Genomic DNA, 23,435 nt, shown 5'->3' on the forward strand with positions numbered 1-23,435 from the left:
GGAAGTTTATTATATTTTATCTTCAACTAAGTTTTCTCAGTGACCTTCGTCGAATACATTCTCTTTGGGTTTTCAGAGCATTATCAATAGTTGGTTATTTGATGGCTACATAAGAATCTCGTGATCATTGTATATTGTCAAATTTCGTAAGCACATGTTATTTTCTGATTTTTTTGCTTAACAATAATGAGCCAAAGTAGGTTGCGAAACAGTACAGGGACAACTACTACCATTATTGGCAGTCATACCAAAGTCGAGAATGGTCCTGAAGACAGAGTTACATTACCGGCAAAGGATGAAGTTTCAACCCCTGAGTTGACAAAGGCCATAGGACAGGTTACTTTTAACCAATGGGTTCTCATATTATCACTTATTTTTGGCGGGTGTTGCTCCAATGTTTTTGCATTAGAGTCTATTGTTCGAGAGGCACCCAACTCGGGCCATCTTATCACATTTGTCCAATTTCTCTTTGTTGCGAGTGAGGGTTATGTGCATTTCTTTGATGCTCATTCCAAGTTTTTCTTTCTTCAAAAGCCTCATATTCCTGTTCACCGAATGCTATTTCCAGTTATTATATATTTCACATTGTCGGTCTTGAACAATTACGTATGGGCTTTTCATATATCAATTCCTATGCATATTATTTTCCGTTCCAGTGGTACTGTTATTACAATGATATTCGGGGCTCTTAGCGGGAAAAGATATACAACTCGCCAGATTTTTGCTGTGATTGTATTAACGGCTGGTATCATACTGGCAACATTGTATGGAAATCCCAGTATATCGAACCCATCTGACGTTGCTACAGATTCTAGGACGTATGCTACGGGTATTGCTATTTTGATGGTCGGTTCGATTCTAGGCGCATTTCAAGGTGTTGTTACCGAATCTACTTATAAAACATATGGAAGACACTGGCGAGAGTCCCTGTTCTATACGCATTTCTTGTCCCTCTTGTTCTTCATTCCAATGTGGAAAGAAATCACCAATGAATTTCTATCGGCTTTAAATTCGCAACCGGTGTACACTGTTCCTATTATACAGATAATTTTGCCCCGTCGTGTGGTGTACTTGGCAGTCAACGGATTCACTCAGTACGTGTGTGTCCGTGGTGTAAATAACCTTGCGGGGCATGTCAGTGCTTTGACCGTGACTATTGTTCTGAATATTCGGAAGTTTGTGAGTCTTGCTATCAGTGTGTATCTTTTTGGCAATGATTTATCAGTTGGTATGATCGCTGGTTCGATATTTGTGTTCTTAGGCGCCTTCCTTTATTCGAGTAGTCCGAAACAGTCAACACAAGGCATACCTGACAAGAAAACAAAGTGAATATTTTAGAATAGTCCTACAGAAATTCTGAATGTGACTAGACGAATCATGTATGGAATGGATATGGGATCCAACATTCACCTACTAGTTCTTCTAGGGTAGAAGTAGAGTGTTATTAGATTTCATGAAAAAAATAAATTAAATATTATATGCTATGCAAAACAAATTTAAATTACGGCTTAGAAGCTATCATCATCAGGAACAGTTTCAATTACCACTCTTCGGATTTTCTTGGCTTTTGGTTGACGTTCTTCTTGTTCCCTCTTTGGTTGGCTAGTTTCAGAAGAATCACTCAGCTGTTCCTCATGATCAGTGTCAGATATATCAGAAGCACTTTCAGTATCAGAGCCACTTGATCCCTCTTCAGATTCTCTCAACTCCTTTTCCAACAGCTCTGTGCGATGTTCTTCCAACACCCGAATCAAATCATCAACCTTGTCAGCAACAGTAACTGATTTGCTTGTGAGGTCATGCTTCAACTTCTTCAAGTCTTTTGGCACTTGTCGAATGCCATCAAGTTCAGTGTACAGCTTTTCCAATTGCATTTGAGTTTTTTGCAAGATTTTGATTCTAGAGAGATATGCCTTAGCGTTGTCGGGATGATCGGGTTCATTATCGGAAGTTTCTGAGTTGAATAGACGCTCATAGGTCTCCACTGCGGTGGAAAGCTTAGAGCTTATCTCATTGAGTTTGGCCTTGATTGTGGATGCTCTCTCTTCTTCCGAAACTTCAAGTACCGGTTCTGACTCGTCTGAATCTGCCTTATTCGATTGTTCACCTTGCTGCTTCTCTGACGCTTGCTCTTGATTTTGCAAAGACTCCTTTGACTCAAATTCAGTCGTATTTTCGGCTGCATTTGCTGGTTCTCCTCTACCAAGGAAGTGAGTGAAGATATTAGATACAAAGTCGTCGATGTCCATGGAATCGGAGGAAACAGGCTTCTTGACATTCTCCGTTGGTTTGGCATTAGGTAAGTCATTGGCAGGACTAGGGACACACGAAGTGGAACACTTGGCTGCCCTGGAATACAAATCCTCGTAATCATCTGAAGGTACCGAAACGTCAGGATCCTCTACATCTTCATCTGTGGACTCCTCTTGATACTGAGGGTGGTTCCAGAAAGGAGTAACAAAAGAGAATGCTGGTTGTTGTTGGTAATAAAGCTGGGCGGCCTTACGCTCCCGTTCCCGCTGCTGCTCTTCATAATATTGTCTTAACGCTTGTTGACGGGCCTTCTCCTGCTGAAGTCTCTTCTTTCTCAGGGCAAGTTCATGCTGATATTGAGCCTCAACTAAAGCACGTCTGCGTTGTTCCTCTGCGATTCTTCGCTCTTCCTGCGCTCGCAAATATTCAAGATATCTCTGTCGCTTAGCTTCCTCTTGAGCGGCAATAATCTGACGCCGTCTGTACTCCTCAGCCAATTGATTCTCATATTCTTGTTGAGCCAAGTAAGAGACAATGTCCTCATATGAGTACTGAGGACGACGATAGTATTGAGGTTCAAAGACGCTGAATTGCATTGTTACTTTGGTTGGTTGGTTGTTCTGTGTATTAGTTGTTGATAAAAAATTTTTCTGAGAGAACATGGTCAGCCTTTACCCCAAATTTATAGTTCTGCAGCACTCCGCGGGACCCTGCGCCACTATCGCCTTTAGAATGCAGTCGAAAGGGAGCGAACACAAGAGAAGCTGCGGGAATCTGCAAGAAGCTTTAGGATCTTCTTAGAACTTCGGAGAATATTTCCATAAATAGAATTATTACCTAACATCAATTGGTAATCTTGCATAGATCTGTTCTATATTTTTCGAGAAACTTCTGCAGGGGTCTAACCGGTGGAATACAGAATGAGTTAGATACTTAGAGAACAGAAAACAAATTATGCTTAACAATCAAAATTAATAATGACAAGACCTCAATTAAGACAACATCAAATGGTAATGATGATATAATAAAAGTAGGTATAAGATGCAATAAATATTGTTAATATACAAACTGGTTAGAGTAGCTATTGAGCCTCCTCAATAACTCGTTATATATATGAAATCATTAAATTATCTCTCCCATCTGGGGACCATCTAGGCCTGGATCTCGGAGAAACTGTGACATGATGGAACTGGCTTCTGTCAAAGGAAGAATTAGCCTGAACGCGTCATTTGCGTTAAGATAGTATCGATGCAGACGTTTGCTTCGAAGAAACCCCATATTTTCATAAAGATGCATGGCAGCCGAATTTGACACTTCAGCTTCGAGCATGATTTCATCACACTTCTTGGCTTTCAGTGCATCTACTGCCATTGTGATTAGCTTTTTGGCAATCCCCCTTCCTCTATATGATTCTATAACAGCCAACATAGCAATATACCCTCTTACTCTACACCCTCTATGATCACGCAAATTGCATACTATCACGCCCACCGGCTTGTCTCCATCAAATGCCTTTATTCAATTGTTAATACCAAACAAACTCAGAACGTATTGCTTCCTTGAGATTTATAATATTACACTCAGTGCTGGTTAGAAAACTTACCAAAAAAGATAGATCTGGCCATTCATATACGAAGTAACGGTATACATAAATGGAATATGGTTCTGACAGGTCAGCAGAAATTAGCTTTTGGACGATTTCCAAATCTTCCTCCTTGGAATCTGCATTAAACTGTCGATACCGAATCTGGCTTGACATATTTCAAGAACACCACGTGAGCCAAGTGAGTAAAGGTTGGAAGTCTTGACATATATCTGAGGAATCAAAGCGACTGGCGCTTGAAAAAGAGCATAGAGACAAATAGATGAGAACCTCTATATGATGTGCCGGTTTGACGCATATATTCGTTTAGTTGAATAGGGAAGAGCAGAGGTAGAGTCTATGCAGTATCTGCAGGTCAATGATAAGGTGAATTAGAAGACCAAACTAAAGGAAATACCAACGAACGACCGACGGTGAACCATAGGACCATAATATTACTGTGTTTATACCGTTGGCTGACATAGCAATTTTACAATGTTAGATGCAGAAAATATTGAGGAGATTGCGTAAGTATCGATGAACCGGAAAGCACTCGAGCTCTAGTGTTGTTTGGGTTAAATGCTAAGCTGAAGGTTCAGATGGCGAGTTCTGGTCTGAAAATAATCGAATGGGGAGTCTAACGATGTAAGCCTTTTTAAAGAAGCTCTCAGTCGACCAGATGACGCATCAGATCAGGAGCAAGAATTTATAGGCGACTCTACGACGAATAGAGGCAATAAGCTAAAGAGAGATGCCAAACAAGTTTCATTAGAAAAACTGGCCAGTGCTCCATTCGAAGGCCATGGCGTCAAGGTCGTGGAGTATATGGATCATAAACGAGCGGTGATCTATAAAAAGAGACGAGTGATATATCAATCTGAAAATGAGACTAGTGATCGGGAAAATACTGAGGAAGAAGATGAAGACGAGGAAGATATTGAAGATAGCCCATATGACGATATAAAACTGGACGATTTATTAGCTCCTATAGAATCGCCGGAACAAATAGTCACACACCCAGCAATCTCTAGAACGTACACAAGCAATACTTTGAAGTACATGTCTATGCGTGCTTTGGATATAATAAATCAAGAACAGGAGCACGTTGTGAAACTTGCAAAACTTATGAGCGCGTTTTTAGGTGACGACCCCTCATACTTATTGGCTGATAAGCTGAACCTACCTCAGTACAACGAGACAGGTGAGGAAGAAGACGAATTTGTCCGTTTCGAAGGGTCCCGCAATGGTAGTGTAAATGGTGGAGCTGGAAACACTGGGACAAGTGCCGGTATAGCATCTACTAGTTCAAATGGCCTTGTAAAAACAGAGGATCCTTCTTTGGCAGATAAACGCATAACGAGGACACAATCCACTATGGAAATTGATCCATTTTTCGCACTACCCCAAATCAATATTGATCAAAATTTTGGAATACTGCCTGAAAATGCTGAAGAGACCCGCCAGCTCACTCAAATTGCTCAGCAGCGTATGGAGGAGTTTATCCGCTGTATGACTAATGTACGGTCAGGACTATTACGTGCTGACCGGTATCGGAACAAGGTCTATCTTTGGTGCCAGCAGATGAATGGTGGTGATGAGCTTCCTGAATCCATTGTATCTGATCCTCTCATGAAAAAGAAGCCCGACCCTGATGCGACTATAGCTGCTGCTGAGGCTGCTGAGGTTTCTGGCGGAAATAGACAGTAGCTGTAGATTTGTATAAATACGTTTGTATATTCATATGTTTCTTTGGTGCTATTATATTTATCCTGTTTATATTTGTTTGCATTTGCAAGAGTGGGAGTCAAGGAGGCTTTCTCTGGTTGGCTGAGATCCTTGCAACGTGAGTTGAACTTAGCTTGGCTAGCATCATAGAAGAGAAAGGTATCAAATATAAATAATTATTATTTCCTATCTATCATATAACAGGTTGAGCAGTGGTCCATGGCTGCGGGCAGGCGCAAAAGGAAATTTTCTACAATGCATAGGTACTTTTCTTGAAATCAATCGACATATTGAGGATAGACTGGTAGACCCAGTCAGAGGTAAATACATAAGGCTTCACGTCGCTTCCTACCATTTCTTTGAATCCCTTCGCTATTTTCTCATTTTTCTCCGCCGTTATCAAAATGGCTCTGTCGTTCACGGACTGGTTAAAATTGCGAATCTTGGACGAGCTGATGACACGAGAGCTGGAGGCCCCATGTGCCATCACGACCCGGTTGAACGTATCTACCCCACCATTGATATCCGGAGTGACATTGAAAGAATATCCTTCAAACAGGCCCTTGTTCTTCTCTCTTAATTTAGCAGACCTCACAAGTGCTGCTTGCAGATCCTTATTACCAAGGATATATTTAGTTGGAATTGGCCACAAAAGAGATTTTGTTGATATACAGGCGGAAAGATAGTCGGGTTTTAAAACTGCCTTGGCAGTGGCCAATGCAGATAGGAACTTCTCTGTTCGTACTACTCTTGGCGATATGATGTAGTCAGCTTTAAGAGGGTCTGTTACTTGGAAAATAGATACTTCTTCTGTTTTGGCTGTGCTGGGTTGGTCCTGGTCCGCAACAGACGTGAGAATAACATTCAATCTTGATGGGGGTGTCGAAACTTCAGCATTTCTAGAACCGTTCGATTGTACTACTGTTGGTTCTTGTACAGGACTATCAGGTGCGATATTACGAGTTGCTGGAGAAGAGGTGGGAACCACATTTTGTTCTCGGGCTACTTGCTCGATGTCGTTAATAGTATGCTTGGTTTGGTTTGGTGAATGTTTATCACCATTTTTGCTTTCATTTTGGTCACTCCCTTTCTCGTGCTCTCCTCCACTCTCCTTGCTTTCATCAGCCCCCACCACCCTCTTTTTCTTAGGCTGGCTCTCAATCTCTTCTGCCAAGGGCGGTAAATGCTTCCTCTTCGACTTTAATTTCTCTAAATATTCAGTCTCTTTTGCCATTGACTCATGAACTGCTTGCTTAGCCTTTTCACTCGCGGCCCGTGGTGTTCTCATTACGGGCTCAAGCTCATGCTGTGGTGCAAAAAACTTTCGTATATGTTTCATTTTTAATCGGGTCTGACCAACCAAAGAGGTTAGATCCAGAAGTGGAGGGAAGTGAATATATCTGAGTATTGCCACCGATTGCATTTCCCAGAGTGAGTAAGATTCTTCTAGCCACAAGTGATTAACAACGTGAATATTCCACTCACGAGCAGCTTCATACTTGCGCCCTGACGGTCTGGCGGTGATTAAATGTGTACATTCCATTTTTAACGAGCTGGAGTAACTGGCCCCAGATGCAACAATTAGCCTCTCTATAAATCGACGAGCAGGTCCTGTGAAATTGGTTAAAGAAATTAAGCAGTTCTTCATACCTGGAACGCCATCTCTTCCTAGAGGATAGTGGAGTAGCATCCTTAGAGGAGAGTTCCATTTGTGGTGCGATACCATCCAGTATACCCAATCTAAATTTCCAACTGTACAACTAGATCTGCGAGACGCCTGGATATAAGCCTCCCCATATCTGTATTTTCCAACATAGACATTAGCCTCTTGTACCGTTGTAACTATTGTACCTTCGCAGTTCGCAATCATTTCGTGGATCATTGTTAGAATAGATGCAGATAATCCAAAATCTTCAGCGATATAAAAACGTTTCCCAGCAAATATGTTAGATGACTTGGCCACAGTTAAGTCAGACTTGAAAAATGGTCCAATTGAGGGATCACTAGAAGGAGATGGTTTTGGTAGACTGTCAACATCGTCCCCCGAAGCGGCTAATACAGAGGGGTTGGGAAATAAATACAATGATTCATCAACTCTTCTGCCCAGTTTCAAGCAATCGTCTATCCAATGAGGCAAAACTATTTTTAATTTGTGAGGTAGATCCATTTGTAATACCCTTTGGCACTTTTCTTCGTTGATATTTGTAGTTATAATATGAGTTGTGAATTTCGTGAGACGATTATCATATAGCCCACCATATGCTGTGACACCGGCATAGATAGCTTCACGATCTCCCTGTGAAAGTCCAGCTGCACAAACCATGATGCCCGAGAAAAACAGATGAGGATCCGGCGAGTATGGGCGATATGGAAGCGGTTTTCCTTGCGCTACTGAATCACGAACCCATTGTGGAGTAATTACGGAAACCAGCTGGTCACAAAGCGTCTCATATTCGGGAAAATCGATATTGTCAGCAATGACAGTAATGCCGCTTGTTAGAGAGTCAGGTGGAGGGGTGTTGTCGTTATCCCCAGAAATAACTACACTACCATTCTTCACTATTAAATCCTGAATATCTTCTCGACTTGCAGCATCGAATGTCGAGGATGGAACCAAGTAAAATCCTTGATAATTGGAAAATATTTGCTCTGGATGTAGCGAGTGGTAGATGAGTGAGTTCGCTGGTTTCTGACCAGGCGGAGGCGATTGTCTATTGCCTACATTAGACATCACCTCTTCCGGAATTCTCGAGGCATCATCGCCCGTTTCAGCATTTATTTCAGAAGCTGCGAGGATTTTGGAAACATTATTTGCGACATTGGATCCGCTTTTTTCTACAGGGCCCATTATTGACCGTTAGGTTTGATTCAAGCACATAAAATTAAGCCACAGAAATAATAAGCGTAAGAGACTGCTGCAGCTTAAATTGAAACGCGCGGCTGTTCGCGTGGACTACGCGTCTCTCAGAACCCACCAACCGCGAGCGACTCACTCTTGATGATTCTCAAGTTTAGTCGCAGTCAAATCATTGGTTCGGTGGAAGCTGGTTCTTATGGTTCTTAGTAAGTGAGATCACTAATGCCACTAAGTGTTAAGAAAATTAGAACTACTTTGACTACTGTCGATGCTGCTTCATGTTTGTTTATACAAGCCACTAATATATAATCTACAGGTTATCGTTTAATGCTGTTAGCCCATTTTCAGTAATTCTCAAAAAACAGGTACATCAATGTCGTCATACATTTCTCGTTGCCTGTGCAAGATTTGTTGACAAATCTTGTAAACGTTCTTCAGCCTAGGTAAGGATTATCATTGAAAGAAACAAACAGGCTGTCAAAGAAACGCCCTTCGACTGATACGGCCCATCGCTTTGAAACAATTGAAACAAGGTGGGCGAATAAGAATTTTTCGAAAAAAAATGTCAAAATTCAGTTTATAGACAACGAGAAAAACTCAAGTCAGAAAGTCCTATTTAGAGGAAGCTACTACAATATAATTGACTGAGCTGCATAGTTTTTCTCGATCGGCATGATTTTCAGGAGTCGAGCCACTTATGTCCTCATGCGAACCACTTGGATTGCTGTCAGTTCGGATGTGTCGGGGCAGTGCCATGAACCTTGAATCCTGTTTGGCGAAGGCTCTTTTTTGGAAGCTGGTACAAAAAAACTAATGGGCCTGCTCAGGCCCTCTATGAATATAGAGGAATGAGCATTAAATTTAATACCATAAATGGCGGCTAGTAGTTGTGAGCAGCTCTACTATATTCAAATTGCCAATCAGCTAATTGCCAAATTCCTCAGGGATGATCTTATTCCTGATGATGCCAATATGCAGGTACCAAATATACAATAAAAGTCCTCGAAAGACTATAAATATCGAGAGTAAGCGCGGGTTGAACTCTTTTTCTTGCAAATGCTAAAGAGATAACATGAAGCCTTCTTTGAGATCTCTAACTGTGGCTACCGCACTAGCCACCACTGCTGTTAGTTCACCTGTAAATGATGAAATTGCCAGTCCTGGTGCTGTTAAGTTTGATTTCCACGGGTTAATGCATGTTGCCCGAACCCGGTCCGAAAAACTTGCAAGTGACTTCTCAACATCAGTTGGTGAGATATTCGATGATATATTTGATGGACCTGATGATAAAGTGAAGGCAGCCAGTCGTGCTGGTTCAGACTTTCTTCAAGACAATACTTCCGTCGGTCCCGAAGTCAGTGCTGTTCCGTCTGCAGCTCCTGCTAACATTGTAAATAGTAATGTTAGTCTTACGACCGGTTATAATTTCTACTTGACAAACATTACTGTCGGGTCTCCCCCACAAGATATTGAAGTGGGTCTTGATACTGGCTCTCCCTATCTTTGGGTATTTGGTCCTGAAACCTCGTACAACAATGCCCCCAGGTTTTTCCCTAATCAATCGACCACTTTCCATAGTTCAAACCAAAGTTTCACAGGACTTTATGGAGCTGGTGGTGTATTTGGCACTTGGGGCCAAGACAACATTGGTATCAAGGGCGCGGAAGTCAATCAATTTCCATTCGGCGTAATTAATCAGTATGACTTGGCTTCGGGAGTTCCTGGTTTACTAGGAGTTGGCCCGAACTCAAATCTTACAAACGAGACTTATGCAAACCTACCAGAGGCCCTGTATAGACAGGGAGTTACAAAATCTCCAGCATTTTCTGTCTTTTTGGACTCTGGATCTAGTGATGGTTCTGTGATTTTTGGAGGCGTTGACAAGGCCAAATTTCAAGAACCAGTTTATGTTTATGACATTGCTAAAACAGGCTCTGAGCCTACCTACTATTATCAATTAGCACTGAGTAGCCTTGCCTTGAATAATGGTAGCTCTTACGATGTATTTGGCCCCGCTGTGCTGGACACCGGATCGCCATTTAGTCAACTGCCCCCTGGTTTCGTCAATCAAGTTGGTCAAGGCCTCGGATTTACATATTATGACAAGTACCAATGTTGGTACAAAGCTGCCAATTACACTGGACCGATACCCGATGAATCCATCACTATGACTTTTGGTCAGTTTAATGTAGAAATTCCCATTGAGGATCTCATTATTCCAGGCGAATATATGTGGGCACAAGACGGCCCAGCTGGTGCCGAAAACGTCCAAGCACTGGGTCTCATGGGTACTCGAAGTTATCTTATTGGTGACCATCTTTTCAAACACGCATATGTTACGTTTAATTCGCTAGCTGGTAAAATATACCTTGCTCAGGCTGTACCCAGCTCTTCATCAGATATTGTAGATCTGGTAGGATCAGACTTTCCTGGTGCTGTGGCAGGAGTTAACAACGGCAGTTCTACTGATCCTTACCAGTCATTTACTTATACAACATTGACGCCAATTGCTACACCAACCGCTTCAACTGGCAACAGCAACTCTATTATTACCAACTCTATCAGCACCATGGTCACCAGTGCTCCTCTCTTCTATTCTGCCACTTAAAAGAATCATTGGACAGTGATACCCCTGCCTAAGTCAATTGATATTATAGATATTATATGTACATACACAATAAATCTTAGTAGGTTTATAACAACAGGTTGATTACCCGAAGTAACTGATTTGGTGCTTTAGTTTTTATAAATCATTTATGATTTAGAACTACTTCACATTATATTTCTAACTTTTTAAGCTTTTCTCGAGAATGCTCCAGGCACGTATTTACGAGGGGCGGGAGTAGATGAGCTAGTAGACTCCGAGGCGGGTGATGTAGCAGAGGCTGGGGGAGGGCGCGAGGCAGTAGCAGGAGCACTACCGTCTCCAGCAGACCGTCTGAGGGCTCCAGGAACGTATCTACCGGCAGATGGTGCCGAAGCAGCAGAACCAGCGGCACCAGCAGAAGCAGGAGCACTAGCGGCACTAGCAGAAGCAGGAATACTAGCAGAACCGGAAGCTGCTCTAAGGGCGCCTGGGACATATTTACCAGTAGTGGCGGCTGCAGCAGGAGCTGGAGAAGCAGACTCACCGCTATTAGTGGAAGCTGCACCAGAAGCAGCAGAAAGGCGACCGGGTCTATAAATATGGGCCTTCTTCTTTTCCTCCTCTTCTCTTCTGAGTTTCTCTTCAGCTTCACGCTCAGCATCCCTGGCAGCTTGTTCGGCGCGTTCACGCTCTTCAGCCTCTCGTCTCTTTTGTTCACGTTCACGGTCGGCACGAACCTTGGCAATACGAGCCTTTTTCTCCTCTTCGAGTAACTTTTGGTTACGAGCACGCTTAGCTTCGAATTGATCACGACGCTTGCTCTCAACAGCAGCACGGAATGCCTCGTAGTCAGGAACAATACGCTCCAATCTAGCTTTGAGATTAACAGCTTCTTCATACTGTTGTTTGGATTTGATAAGGATACCCTTCTTTCTGGCTTCATATGCCTTGATATCGGCCTGTTCTTGAAGTTCAGCATCCTTCTCCCAGAATTCAATCTCCTCAAGCCTGTAGGCTCTCTCCAAATGATCCATACGACGGCCAATAATACGTAGTCGCTCGTTGAGGTCTTTGTTTTCTTTTGCAAGTTGCTCGACTTGCATAGATCTCAGTTTATTGGTGTCGAGGTCCTCCAAGTTGTTAACGTCAATCTTAATAATACCCTTGCTGTTAATTTCTTCGGCGATCTTTCTCTTTTCCTCCTCCTTAATAGAATCTTGTTCGCGCTTAATACGCTCCAATTCTCTCTTTCTCTGTTCGTCAGCAAGTCTTTGTTGCTCAGCAGCTTGCTCTTGTTGAATCTGGAGGGCACGGTTCTTTGCTTCCTCCTCCTCACGTCTAATTTGTTCCAACTCAGCGTTCTTTTGGCGAGTCTCAATCTTATCCTTACGGGCCAAAGCTTGAACATTATCCTCCTCAAGGCCAGCCAAAGCACGCTCAATAGCAGCTTGACGCGAAACTAACTTGTAGTCAATATACATGGGGTCGACAACACTGACGGTGGAAAAGAGTGACTTGGCCAAGTTAGAGAGACGAGATCTAATAATCTCAGCAGGAGTAGGTTGAAGAGCAGATGCTCCAGAGTAGTTGGAACTTGGGGCAGACTTGAGATTGACATCATCTCTGAAAGTAATTGATGAACTCTCGTGGTCAAGTATGATGCCAAACTCTCCCTTGTGGCAACCCATAACAATAAAGCGCTCGATTTCAATGCGACTGGCGTTGAAAGGAGCTGGGAAACTAGCCAAACTGATAACAAAGTCAAGCTTGACAGTTTTGTAGACTTGAGACAATTGTTGAAACAAGCGGGTCAAGATAACTTGATAAAGAGGCTTGATATAGGGCTGATAGTTGGGGTCAGAACCAATCTTGTCAACAACGGGACCAAGACGCTTTTTGATACTAAGAGGATGGAAGTCAACTTCAAGGATCTTGTACAAGTCACGGATTTCAGGACGAACGTGAGCCAAAACATTCTTTGACAAAGCAGAAGCTAACAAGGACTCTCTAGTAGGAGTCTTGGTCAAGTTGAGTAAACCAGACAAACGGGTGTTGCGATGCTTTTGGTCATCGATTTCGTATGAATTGCCAGTAGCAGATGCAGCTCCGCGAGGAGGGATAGCAAGGACTGAGACTAACAGCAAAGAGGCGATACGGACCAACTCACTCTCGGGCACACTACGGGCCTGAAGGACCAAGCTGTAGAATCTACTCCAAGCAGCAGCATGGTAGAGGTTGTTTCCGCTAACAGAGAAAATACGAGCAAGGTTCTCGTAGTAACTAGCCATAGTGGAAACCTTGGCGGGTCTCTTGGAAACTGTCAACAAGGTGTGGACATCTTCGACAGATCTAAAGGCCTCTTGCCATAGCTCGAGCTTTACAGCGATATTGAGTTGCTCGAAACGAGTGTCCAAATATCTTTGTAAAGTGTCAGCGTCGCTGAGGTCGATGGGGTTCAAAGCACCCGCGTTCTTGTATTGACCAGAAGCAGATTGAAGGTGGCTTCTAAGCAACTCGCAGAGTCTACGGAACTCGGTCTTACGGGTGTATTTAAGACAGAAGCTAAAAGCTTGATGAACAACCTGCTGATACAAAACTTCCAACTTCGAATTATTACGAAGGACATCCAGAACACTTCTATAAGCTTCCCACAAGAACTTCAACCATGGAGTTACCAATTCACGATCAGTACGGTCCTTGGTCTGTTCACTAGAAACTGTAGAGAGGAGAATATCTTCTGGTGAGTCTTCAGCCTCCAAATCATCATCAGCGTCAATCTTGTCGGCCTCAACTTGAGCGTCGGTGACCTTAGCCTCAGCAAGTTCCAAAAATCTCTTCACAACAATCTCAATAGATCCAATGGAAGTAAGTTGGATGATTTTCTTGTATTGGTGAAGACCATCCTTGATGATTTTACCCTTTCTCAATTCAACGGAAAGCTCTGCGAATCTAAGAATAATAGGCTCCAGAAAATCAATGGAAACGTTTCTGCTTCTCTTGGAAGAAATAGTTTCATAGAGCAAGTCAAGAGCAGCAGCTGACTGATCAACGTGGATCAGTTCTTCTGCCCTTTTAAGCACGTTTTCAGGACGCGCAAATGGTGCCATTTTTACCTTTTTTATTGCAAACGAACTGGCCTTTACAAACAGGAGATCTAGCAAGGTGGTGAAGCGCCTGTTCGTCAGTGTCAATTTTTCACCCTTTCCAATGCATATGCGGGATGAAATTTACTTCTGAGCCGCGCGGCGTCGCTAGACTTTTCACAATGAGATTAGAGGTAACTTTATTTCCAACCTTTCTGAATAATATTTATATAGTTTTTATTGTCGCCAGCTGCAGATTTTATTGAAAAGCTGTCATTATATTTGTTGTTTTAGTCTATTTTAAAGCGATAAAATATGGCGGACTTCGGTTCTGGCAAAAAGCAGGTTTTTGTCACGTGACTGGTGTCTGGACATTGCCTTGACAACGAGATAATGATATAGTAAAGAGCATAAAAATGTGTTTAAGTTGGTTGGTATAATAAGCCTCTGTTTAATGTTCTGATCTATGTTCTCTGACGTGACTTATGTTGAATCCGAGTCGAACAAGTTATGTGTTATGTATATAGGTAGAGTAATGCTATTGCATGGACTTAAGAGTGATTATATTTAAGTGGTAGCTCAGTCCGAGCGAACCCTGGTCTCGCAAGTAAAACCATTTTAAACGAGACACGATACAACACCGATTGAACTGACTGAAGAAAAAAATAGTGCTTTTTTTTTCATGGATGGCATCATCACAGCCAAGCATTGACCGTTAGCACAATCGGCCTGTTGATTCGGAAAACCATCGCCGAGAGGAAATATTCGAATGGCTTGGATCTTCTCAATCCTCTCAATTTGTAACATGTCCCTGACGTTCATTCCGATGGTTTACAATCTGAGCGTTCGATTCACCGGTTCAGGGTCCATCCGATTTAGGAAATCTTACCACACTCTGCACTGAGACCACTAAAACACGATTGATCGGCACTCTTATATAACATTCGTTAGTTTTGCATATGCAGGCCAGGCTTCGGCTACTGTGGATATAGCAGTCTGATCCAAAAGTAACTGATTGGGCACTTCAAACTTGTTAGTAGTTTCTCATACAATCGAAAGCTGGATCCAATGTTGATCACTTAATACAAAGATATATTTCCTTCAACATTTATTCCCACCTGTTTGTAGAAAGACAACACGTCAGCTAGAATCAGTACACTCAGAAACACATGTTCTACACTGCATATATCAGAGGACCGAACATGTGCGTCCTCTAGCATTGGCCAATCGCTACCTCTAGTGGACCCTTCTGCTTTTATACATATGGCACTGAACACCTGTCCAAATTACTGTTCTATTTTATGACTGCAATTCGACGTGTGAGGACCACCCCTAATTCATCACATGCAAGGGGCAGTAGTACATCTGATGAGGTCACATATAGGGCATCATGTTGGGTCCGTGGGCTAAAATATAATCCTTGGCAATTAAGCTAGATTTCTTATCCATGCACAACGTGGCCAGCTTGACAGAACATCTGCTTATCTAAGCGCTAGTAGTAGTTGGCATATGACCTATGACCTGTATCACACTTATTATTGTATTAACTGTATTAGTATAATCAACCTCAGCCTAGGTTTCTTACAGATGATAATACCATCGCAAGACCTGATAAAGGGTCTGCTAAAGTTTAAATATTTTTTCATTATGTCATGGATGCTTAGAGTAATGCATCAAACCACGGGCTAAGGCGGATCAGATAGTGAAGATATGAAACACACCCAAGAGATCGACGATAACTACATCTGGGGAATCCAATTACTGTTTGGGATTCTTTAAAACAAATACACTCAAAAACTCATTTGGGTTTTTCGGCGCAGTGCAGGGCCTCATATTCATAAAATCGAAGAAGAATTTCTACTACTAAAAGTACAAGTTCCATCGGTTGGAAGATTCATGCTCATCGGCAGCCTACCAGCTTGGGAAATGGAAATTTTCGTGAGAGTTTCAACTTATCTACCCCGCTCGTATACAGAAGTGGGCGATCAATGCATGTGCATGCTTATTGGCCACCCCATGGAACTCGCCGTGGTTACTTTTTCTTAGTGAAAAACGGTATGCGTATACCTACATACAGATAAATGCAGTATTGTGAAAGACCCCAATCTGAACAGTGGATCTGCGATTACATAGATATGAGATCCGAATGCCGCTTTAGATTAAACTGTGCTTTAAAGCCACTCCCCACTTCAGTCCAAATGGATGGGTTGTTCGCGAGAAAGTCACATTTAGGGATTTGGCGAGCTTGATATTCAAGTCAGTACAAAGAAGCTAGGCTCTATAGAACATGTCAATTTGCTTCAACTCGGTAGCGGCGGCAACGTCAAAAATGAACCGCAGCATAAAGTTTCACATTGTTTAGCCCCCTTGAGTTCACTTGCCGCCCCAAGAGCATATGTTGGAGAAACTTTCGATAGCCACTTCGCCCGAATACTTTTATTGTTGGAATCTACTTTGAACAAGCTGCTCGGAAGCGTAATGACATAACTGCACCCTCCATATCACAAAGCAATGGGAAGTCCTGAAGAAAAATTACAGGATAGGACTTAGTAGATGTTGCTCCTCAGCTCCTGTCAGCATGCTGCCAAATAATTTTTAGACCGTTCCATGCTTCGCCCTACAGCTGAACACATAATATCATGGTGTAAAACCATCGGCAAAACAGGAGAAACTCAGCGTTTCATCTTCATGCACGTATCTCCCACCATTTTGTCACCAACCGTCAGTTCCATGAAAGCGTCAGAGAGATCGCTGACTTAAATACATGCTCGTCAACGGACTTTAACCGAAATATATAAACACAGTCTTAATAATCCTGATATTTCATGGTCAAAAGCTAGGGATCTATTCTTATCAAATATCTTGAGGCCACTTGATCCTTTTCTTTATCAGCCAGGTTAGGCGGTAACCCCTGCTTTTCTTTTTCCTGCATTACGCCGAAATTAGTATATAGGATTAGGGTGATAATCTAGATCTGCATCTGAAAAAAGAAATTGAAAACAACAGAAAACGGGCTTAAATTCCTAAGAAGGTCCATCAATGAGATCAAATTTAAGATCGCTCTGAGGGCTGACACAAAATTTGGCTTACTTTCGTAAGGTTGACAGTTTGCTTGTCTTTGATTCTTGTTATTGTCTTCCAATTGGAATACTCCTCAGCATCTACAGCCAGAAATTTAACATTATTTGACCCTGTTCATCGTGACCAATTTTTTTAAGGGGCCCTCTGCAAACGCGTTTTACGTTTCAACTGACTTCCCATTCTCTAAATATTATTCGCCTCCTGGACTTTACTGCCTAATTATTTTGAAGAGAACGACAAGGCCATTATATTTTCTTCAAAGTAGCCAGGTATATCATTCAGTTCCTCATGTTACCGCCATCTGGTATAGTTTCCGACGCAGTATCACTCTGGGGTCCAATATAATCTGTTTGTCGAGTCCCCTTTCTATTTATTTATTTCTTATTTATTGTTGCGGTCGGTTGAAGGTAAGTATGAAGCATTGTTTACAAATAGCAAGATAGATTCGACCTTTGTGTTATATAGTATATCGATCTTGCTAAGGTTTGTAAGAGTCGGGAGCTCTCTGGTTACTAATTCTAACATTCAAGCCATGACTGTAGTCCAATCTCTAGCTTCACCGGCCTTTGTGTTTCCGGACCCCAATGTGGACACGATCCGATTTGATTCGGGTTCGTCATCTCTCTCATCGTCATTTTCTGATAGCACAACCTCGTATTTGGGGTCAACCAGGGGGAGTGCTTCTGGAGCAGGAACTTCATCGCGCAAAGATGAATCCATTAACTCTTTTTCAATGTACACTACTGATTCCTTACATAGTCATTCGCAATCGCATCAGACAAATAGCATATTGAATGGCTCACCCACGTCATATTTTTCGCATAAACCTTCATCTTCACTATCAACCCCACATGAGGCACCAAGGGCGCTCAATGAGACGCTACTCACTATTGATTCACTTCTCCAAATCGACACCGCAGTATTAACAGCTAAATCATCAGCTAAGAATAGTGCTACTCAGCTAACACAATATCTCATCCACTACAATATTGTGCACCGTTTACATGTATCATTGACACGATTCCACTCAGCCTTGGCTGAATCACCATCTTCCCGATACGATTCCGCAAAGTTTTCATCATCTTATCAACAAGCCGTCGAACAGTGCTCTCAACTACTAAGCGAGAGCTTCAAAGTAAGGCCGTCAAATTTTCCATCTGTGCTCCGCTACCGTCAACGGGAATTGTTGAACTCATTCCTCACATTGCTCAAATCTGCACCTTCTTTTATATCCACAGCTCTACTATCAATGTCAGCATCGGATTTAACAAACTTTGTTGGTGGAGCTAATCATGATTTATATGAAGATGTTTCATCCCTGAATCGAACGAGACCATTAGATATTCTCTATTATTCAGTTTTTCCCCCTGATACACTTCAGTCCCAGAAAAAGGAATACTTTGCCGATATTTGTAGTGCTTTACTGGAACATAAGAGAGGTACAAACTTCTGCTTTGCCGTTTTCGATAGGATTATGAACGATACTGGCCATCCTTACACTAACGCATTTGAGACCGTTCTCTATACTCTACTCCAAGAGGGTAGTTTTCTTAGCTCCACTGCTCAAAATGGTACTCGACCAATCGGGGGCCACTCATCTCCCGTATCTGCCACTAATTCAGAATACCCGTCTCCCGAGTTACCAAATGCTACACTTGCCTCTTCTTCGTCTTTTTCGTTAGCCACCGCCACGGCTGCTAGTGCTCGTCTTAGGCTCAGGAAAGCTTCTTCTTCATCAGTATCGTTATCATCCAGTGATGAGCCTCTAGACAATGTGTCACAAGATTACCTCCGAAATTCCGTCGAGCTCATCGTCGAGTTCATTGATAATCAGTCTAGTGGTGCAATTCCAGAGGCGTTTTTAAACTTTGTGAAGGTGGTGGTTGGCAAACTTCCTGAGGAGTCACAGAGATCTTCCACTTTGCTTATTGTTGTCAAATACTTTTTCTCGGTACATCTTCGCCGCTCTATGATCTATCCGGAGAGACTGGGGATGCTGTCTGATTATTACATCAGCGATGTACAGCGTAAGAAAATATTGGGTCTAGTATTCAATAAGTTATATAACTTGGTAATGTCATATGCATATGGTGCCCATCAGGAGGGGTCTGTGGTTAATAGTTCACTACACGAGAAAACTAAGAAGCATTTAGAAAGCATCCTCTCAAGGTTTGATCCCGATGAACAAAAGTCACATGCAAATACAGCAGAAGGAACTTCGTCAACTCCAATGCCATCCTCAATGTCTTCCCCCCTTCCTTCTAAAAGTTTGTACTGTTCTCCTGGACAACTTTTTGTGATGACTCCCTCGGATATCGTATGTCTATACTCAGCCTTGTTTCCGACTTTTGCACTACGTCAACGTTCCCAAAACTATAATACACACGCATTAAACGTTGACACTTCGAAACGGCCCTACAATCCATATGGGGTTTCATCTTCTGGAACAGGTCTACCTCATTACTCTGAGAGTTCTTCGTATACGCCAGGTGCTGGTACAGTTAGCGGGTCACATTCCCAAACGGAAAGTTTACCGAGCCTAACTGAGGTTGATCAATCCTTTAATGTTAACAGTTTTGATCACGACTACGAAGAAGGTTCAGGTAGCTCTACGCCGCGTTTAGGGCCTAGCGATGATTGCGCCTGGAGCCTGGAAGATATTAAAACGGATGTAGAACCGGTGATTGAGGAGTTGATCAAAAAATTTCCATACCTGCAGTTTAGAGACAATTCGCAATACTTGTATTCTCTACGTCCTAGCAAATTACAGACCTTCAGAGTTCCGAGCCCAACTTCGGAAAAATGGCATATATTTCAGGTGGGTAACGACAGCACTGTTCATGATGTTAGGCCCGAATCGTTACTTGAGCAGGTATACAATGTGTCACAAGTCCCTGACTTGTCTACGTCTCAAGAAGTAGACGACATGATCTATTCTTTGCCAGTTGCGCCGGCCAATAGAGGGCTAGTGTCGGTTATCAAAAGGGCCGTTGAAAAGATTGTTTCGCATATCTCGAGCTCTCCATATCCGAGATCTCATCAAGAACTCCATATTAACAGTCCTAATGATCTGGAATCGCTTTCAGACACTTCTGCGAGCTACTTGTCCGACCTCTTGGCAGAGTCTCTGGAAAAGAGCATTGCTAATAATAAGTTCTTGGATGCCAACGAATATTCCAATGCCGCTAATGCATTAAGAAAATTGCTACCCAGCTCAATTAGTGCTACATATGCCCAGGTTGCAATTGCTCTCAACAATTATGTTATATCACTTATTTCGAAAGAAAAGACATTTGCCCTTCAAAGGATGCAGAGTCAGGCTAAAGCTTGTCAGGCCCAGATTATTCCCTTTGAAATTCAGCTCGAAGCGGCTAAAAAGAGATGTGATATCTTACTTGTTTACCTCGGAAATTTGCGAACAAAAATTTGGTATTCTACGGAAGTAAGAAATAGTTCTCTATGGACACGTGCCAAAGATGTGGCTCTGGCCCTCACATATGGGACGAACCCTGAAATTGCCGAGTCTCCAGTTTCCCTATATTCTCCGATGGCATTTCCATCATTGAAGCGAAACAATAGTTCTAGTTCGGTGTCTTCGCTCAGTGCGTTCTCTTTCAAGAGATTCACCTCTGGTAATTCCAAAAGGGAATATGCAAACAGTAGACGGCAATCTGTCATAGGTAGCCAGTTTCTTTCAGAAAATGGAATGTTCGCTCCTAAGGAGCTTGCCGGTGTTTACAAATTGTCTGATCGCGAAGCAGAGGCAACTAAGAAATGGCTGCAGGGCCAGAATATTCAGAACTTCTGTACTGGTGAGGAGCGTATTCACAGGTTTTGCTGCGAGGTTGATGACCTTGTGAAACGCATCATGGGAGACGCATTAGGATCCCAACGTAATAAAGGCCATTCACTTTTGACTTCAAGCCTGTTATTTCGATATGACTTATGGAAGCTCATAGTAGACGTCGAGGGTAGTAGTCGTTCTAGTACGCCTAGCATCAATCCGTCTTACGGACATCGTGCCTCTATTGGCGCGGTTTCAGATAATGATTTGTCGGATCTCGTTCACTTTCGAACTGTTCAAAGGCCTGCTGATCGGTCGAGCTTTCGCGGTCATCGATCTCAAAAGTCGACTCCGAATTTCATTGAAGTATTCAATTCACTAGACCTGGGCAAACGGCCAAGTGATGCCGATGTACTGGAGTCACCCAGTACATCATCCTTCAAAGAAAATTCTGCTCATTATCGCAATAGAAGTTTGAATGAGGCATCCGGTAGTAATGGCTCCAGTAGCAATTTGGATAGTGCAGATTTTACCGCAAAGGATGAAGCTTCACTACTTGAAGCTGACTCGAAGCGAAATAAATTGGACGAGACCATTTTGGCTTTACAAATGACGCTAACGAGTTTGATTTACACGGATGTTGGCGTGAATTGTTTCTACGATGGTAAGTAATTCTACCTCTCTGATGGCAAAGTTTTTCTCTAACATTTCTACAGGTTCTGAAACTGACAAATGGATTGATTCGCCCATAGTGACAGCTGCCGTTGAGCGTGACGCAGAACAGCAGAGTAACCTGCGAGCAGCGATAGCTAAAAATACGCAAGGGACCGCTCTCAGACTTCATGATCCACCTGAACCTTCACGGCGGATTTCGAAGTTGGGGCTTAGCTTGAATACATCAGATACAGACGGACAGGCAGCCATTGCCATTGCCAATATAAATGTCGGAGATCAAGGCACTACTTCATCTACAGTTTCAGTGAAGGCCAGTTTCAATTTAGATGATGCTTACAAGAAGATCCTACAGAAGCTATCCACAACGCCATCCCCGCTGGGGAAATTGCACATGCTCTACGAACTTGAAATGCTGGTGGTATCTACCTTGTCAAGAACAGGTGCAGGTGGTCTCAGTACTCCAGGATCTGTGCGTTCCCACATTACGCGCTCAAACATGACCTCTCTTGGGTCTGAAACCCCTGGACTATCACGAAATGTAACTCGTGCTCCCAGTATCTCGGCTATGACTTCTCTTGAGGAAACTATTGCTACAGTTGAAGCTAAGAGATGTTCTTCGGGAGCTTTTGCAGCTGGCCAGGCTTATCCTCGAGCTTCAGCGGGTCCAAGTACTGATGCAATCGCTGAAGAGTTGCGAAGAATTTTGAAGAGCCGTGTTCTGAAGTCCAGAACTTTATTTAGAGATTTGCAGTTTATTTCTGCTTTCGTCCCCCCTCATATGTTGGACTTAACTGACTTAGGCAAGGCTTTTTGGGATGTTAGCTTAGCTGCCTTGTCAATAAAGGAAGAGGCACTGGGCTTGATCGTCGATACCGCTACTGAGATTTTTCAATATAAGACAGGTATGATCTCAACAGCTGGTGTCGCTGATCATAGGTTTTTATCTCAATGGACACTTGCTGATTGTGCTTGGTTATGGAATATTGCCTCTAAGGAAGGCGATATAGCAGGCCAGAGGGAACTGGCTATTATGCACATGTCACACCCCGAGATCACGCCAATTAGCTTACTGCCGTTCTCTAAAATAGCTGACGTTTTCGAGCAGTCTTTGTTAGAGGACCCCAGAATCCTTGATGATTTGGATAAATATGATCCAATTCGAATGGCGGTTATAAAGCATTGGATGACCAATGCTGCCAATTATGGTGATGCGATTGCCACAGAGTATCTTATGCAGCAAACGCCTCAGGGGTATATCTGATCGTGTCTTTTTATGATTACTTAACGAACTTTTTTATTTATGAATATTATTTTGTGTTCTATTTTGTCTTATTGTATGTGCTCACTCTCTTTATTTGTCTTGTATTTTTATATTTTTAGTACTATAGATTTAACGACTGATATCTAAGTATCTACTGGACCCCTGATCGGCAACGGCCCCCTTCAAAAGGAGTAGTGCATGACCCAGTGCTGGGTCTGCAGCACTTAATCACAATGGCACAAACATGTGAGAGAGTAACAGCATATATTCGTGAATACCTATATTTGGAAAGTGTAAGTAACCAGGTGAGCTCTCAAACTTTCTGACACATCCGTCCTTATCTTTCAACACAGGCTAACTTTATGGGTGTATCAGGGCCTCTAAACTTTGAGGTGATATAAGGTTGTCTACCAGTTGACTCAAAAATTTCCAATTAAGCTATCGCGTAAATCTAAACATCTGTAGTAAACGCGACCGCTTTTCTGAACGCGTTTCGACATTGGAAATACCCCGTAACGAATGAGAAACTCTGTCCTGTGCTATAATT

General features: G+C 42.6%; 8 protein-coding genes across 8 annotated transcripts; 5 read left to right on the top strand and 3 right to left on the bottom strand.

Annotated features, from left to right (window-relative positions):
* Nucleotides 1–186: 186 nt before the first annotated feature.
* Nucleotides 187–1,329, top strand: YEA4 (Yea4p; the record flags this gene model as incomplete). The annotated part of the gene is made up of 1 exon (XM_018880712.1): nucleotides 187–1,329. One exon carries the CDS (start codon nucleotides 187–189, stop codon nucleotides 1,327–1,329), a length of 1,143 nt encoding a protein of 380 aa, XP_018738505.1.
* Nucleotides 1,330–1,508: 179 nt separating this feature from the next.
* AWJ20_3680 (uncharacterized protein) lies at nucleotides 1,509–2,849 on the bottom strand (the record flags this gene model as incomplete). Its single annotated transcript, XM_018880714.1, has 1 exon — nucleotides 1,509–2,849. One exon carries the CDS (start codon nucleotides 2,847–2,849, stop codon nucleotides 1,509–1,511), a length of 1,341 nt encoding a protein of 446 aa, XP_018738506.1.
* Nucleotides 2,850–4,660: 1,811 nt separating this feature from the next.
* Nucleotides 4,661–5,542, top strand: RXT2 (Rxt2p; the record flags this gene model as incomplete). The annotated part of the gene is made up of 1 exon (XM_018880715.1): nucleotides 4,661–5,542. One exon carries the CDS (start codon nucleotides 4,661–4,663, stop codon nucleotides 5,540–5,542), a length of 882 nt encoding a protein of 293 aa, XP_018738507.1.
* A 268-nt stretch (nucleotides 5,543–5,810) lies between these two features.
* On the bottom strand, nucleotides 5,811–8,408 carry RTT107 (Rtt107p; the record flags this gene model as incomplete). Its single annotated transcript, XM_018880716.1, has 1 exon — nucleotides 5,811–8,408. One exon carries the CDS (start codon nucleotides 8,406–8,408, stop codon nucleotides 5,811–5,813), a length of 2,598 nt encoding a protein of 865 aa, XP_018738508.1.
* A 1,081-nt stretch (nucleotides 8,409–9,489) lies between these two features.
* Nucleotides 9,490–11,025, top strand: YPS3 (Yps3p; the record flags this gene model as incomplete). Its single annotated transcript, XM_018880717.1, has 1 exon — nucleotides 9,490–11,025. One exon carries the CDS (start codon nucleotides 9,490–9,492, stop codon nucleotides 11,023–11,025), a length of 1,536 nt encoding a protein of 511 aa, XP_018738509.1.
* A 185-nt stretch (nucleotides 11,026–11,210) lies between these two features.
* On the bottom strand, nucleotides 11,211–14,111 carry RPG1 (Rpg1p; the record flags this gene model as incomplete). The annotated part of the gene is made up of 1 exon (XM_018880718.1): nucleotides 11,211–14,111. The coding sequence occupies one exon, from the start codon at nucleotides 14,109–14,111 to the stop codon at nucleotides 11,211–11,213; it is 2,901 nt and encodes a 966-aa protein (XP_018738510.1).
* Nucleotides 14,112–17,700: 3,589 nt separating this feature from the next.
* AWJ20_3685 (uncharacterized protein) lies at nucleotides 17,701–21,624 on the top strand (the record flags this gene model as incomplete). The annotated part of the gene is made up of 1 exon (XM_018880719.1): nucleotides 17,701–21,624. The coding sequence occupies one exon, from the start codon at nucleotides 17,701–17,703 to the stop codon at nucleotides 21,622–21,624; it is 3,924 nt and encodes a 1,307-aa protein (XP_018738511.1).
* A 412-nt stretch (nucleotides 21,625–22,036) lies between these two features.
* Nucleotides 22,037–22,888, top strand: AWJ20_3686 (uncharacterized protein; the record flags this gene model as incomplete). Its single annotated transcript, XM_018880720.1, has 1 exon — nucleotides 22,037–22,888. One exon carries the CDS (start codon nucleotides 22,037–22,039, stop codon nucleotides 22,886–22,888), a length of 852 nt encoding a protein of 283 aa, XP_018738512.1.
* Between the last annotated feature and the right edge of the window lie 547 nt (nucleotides 22,889–23,435).

Source organism: Sugiyamaella lignohabitans, chromosome B, assembly GCF_001640025.1.
Source record: "Sugiyamaella lignohabitans strain CBS 10342 chromosome B, complete sequence".
Lineage (NCBI taxonomy): Eukaryota > Fungi > Ascomycota > Dipodascomycetes > Dipodascales > Trichomonascaceae > Sugiyamaella > Sugiyamaella lignohabitans.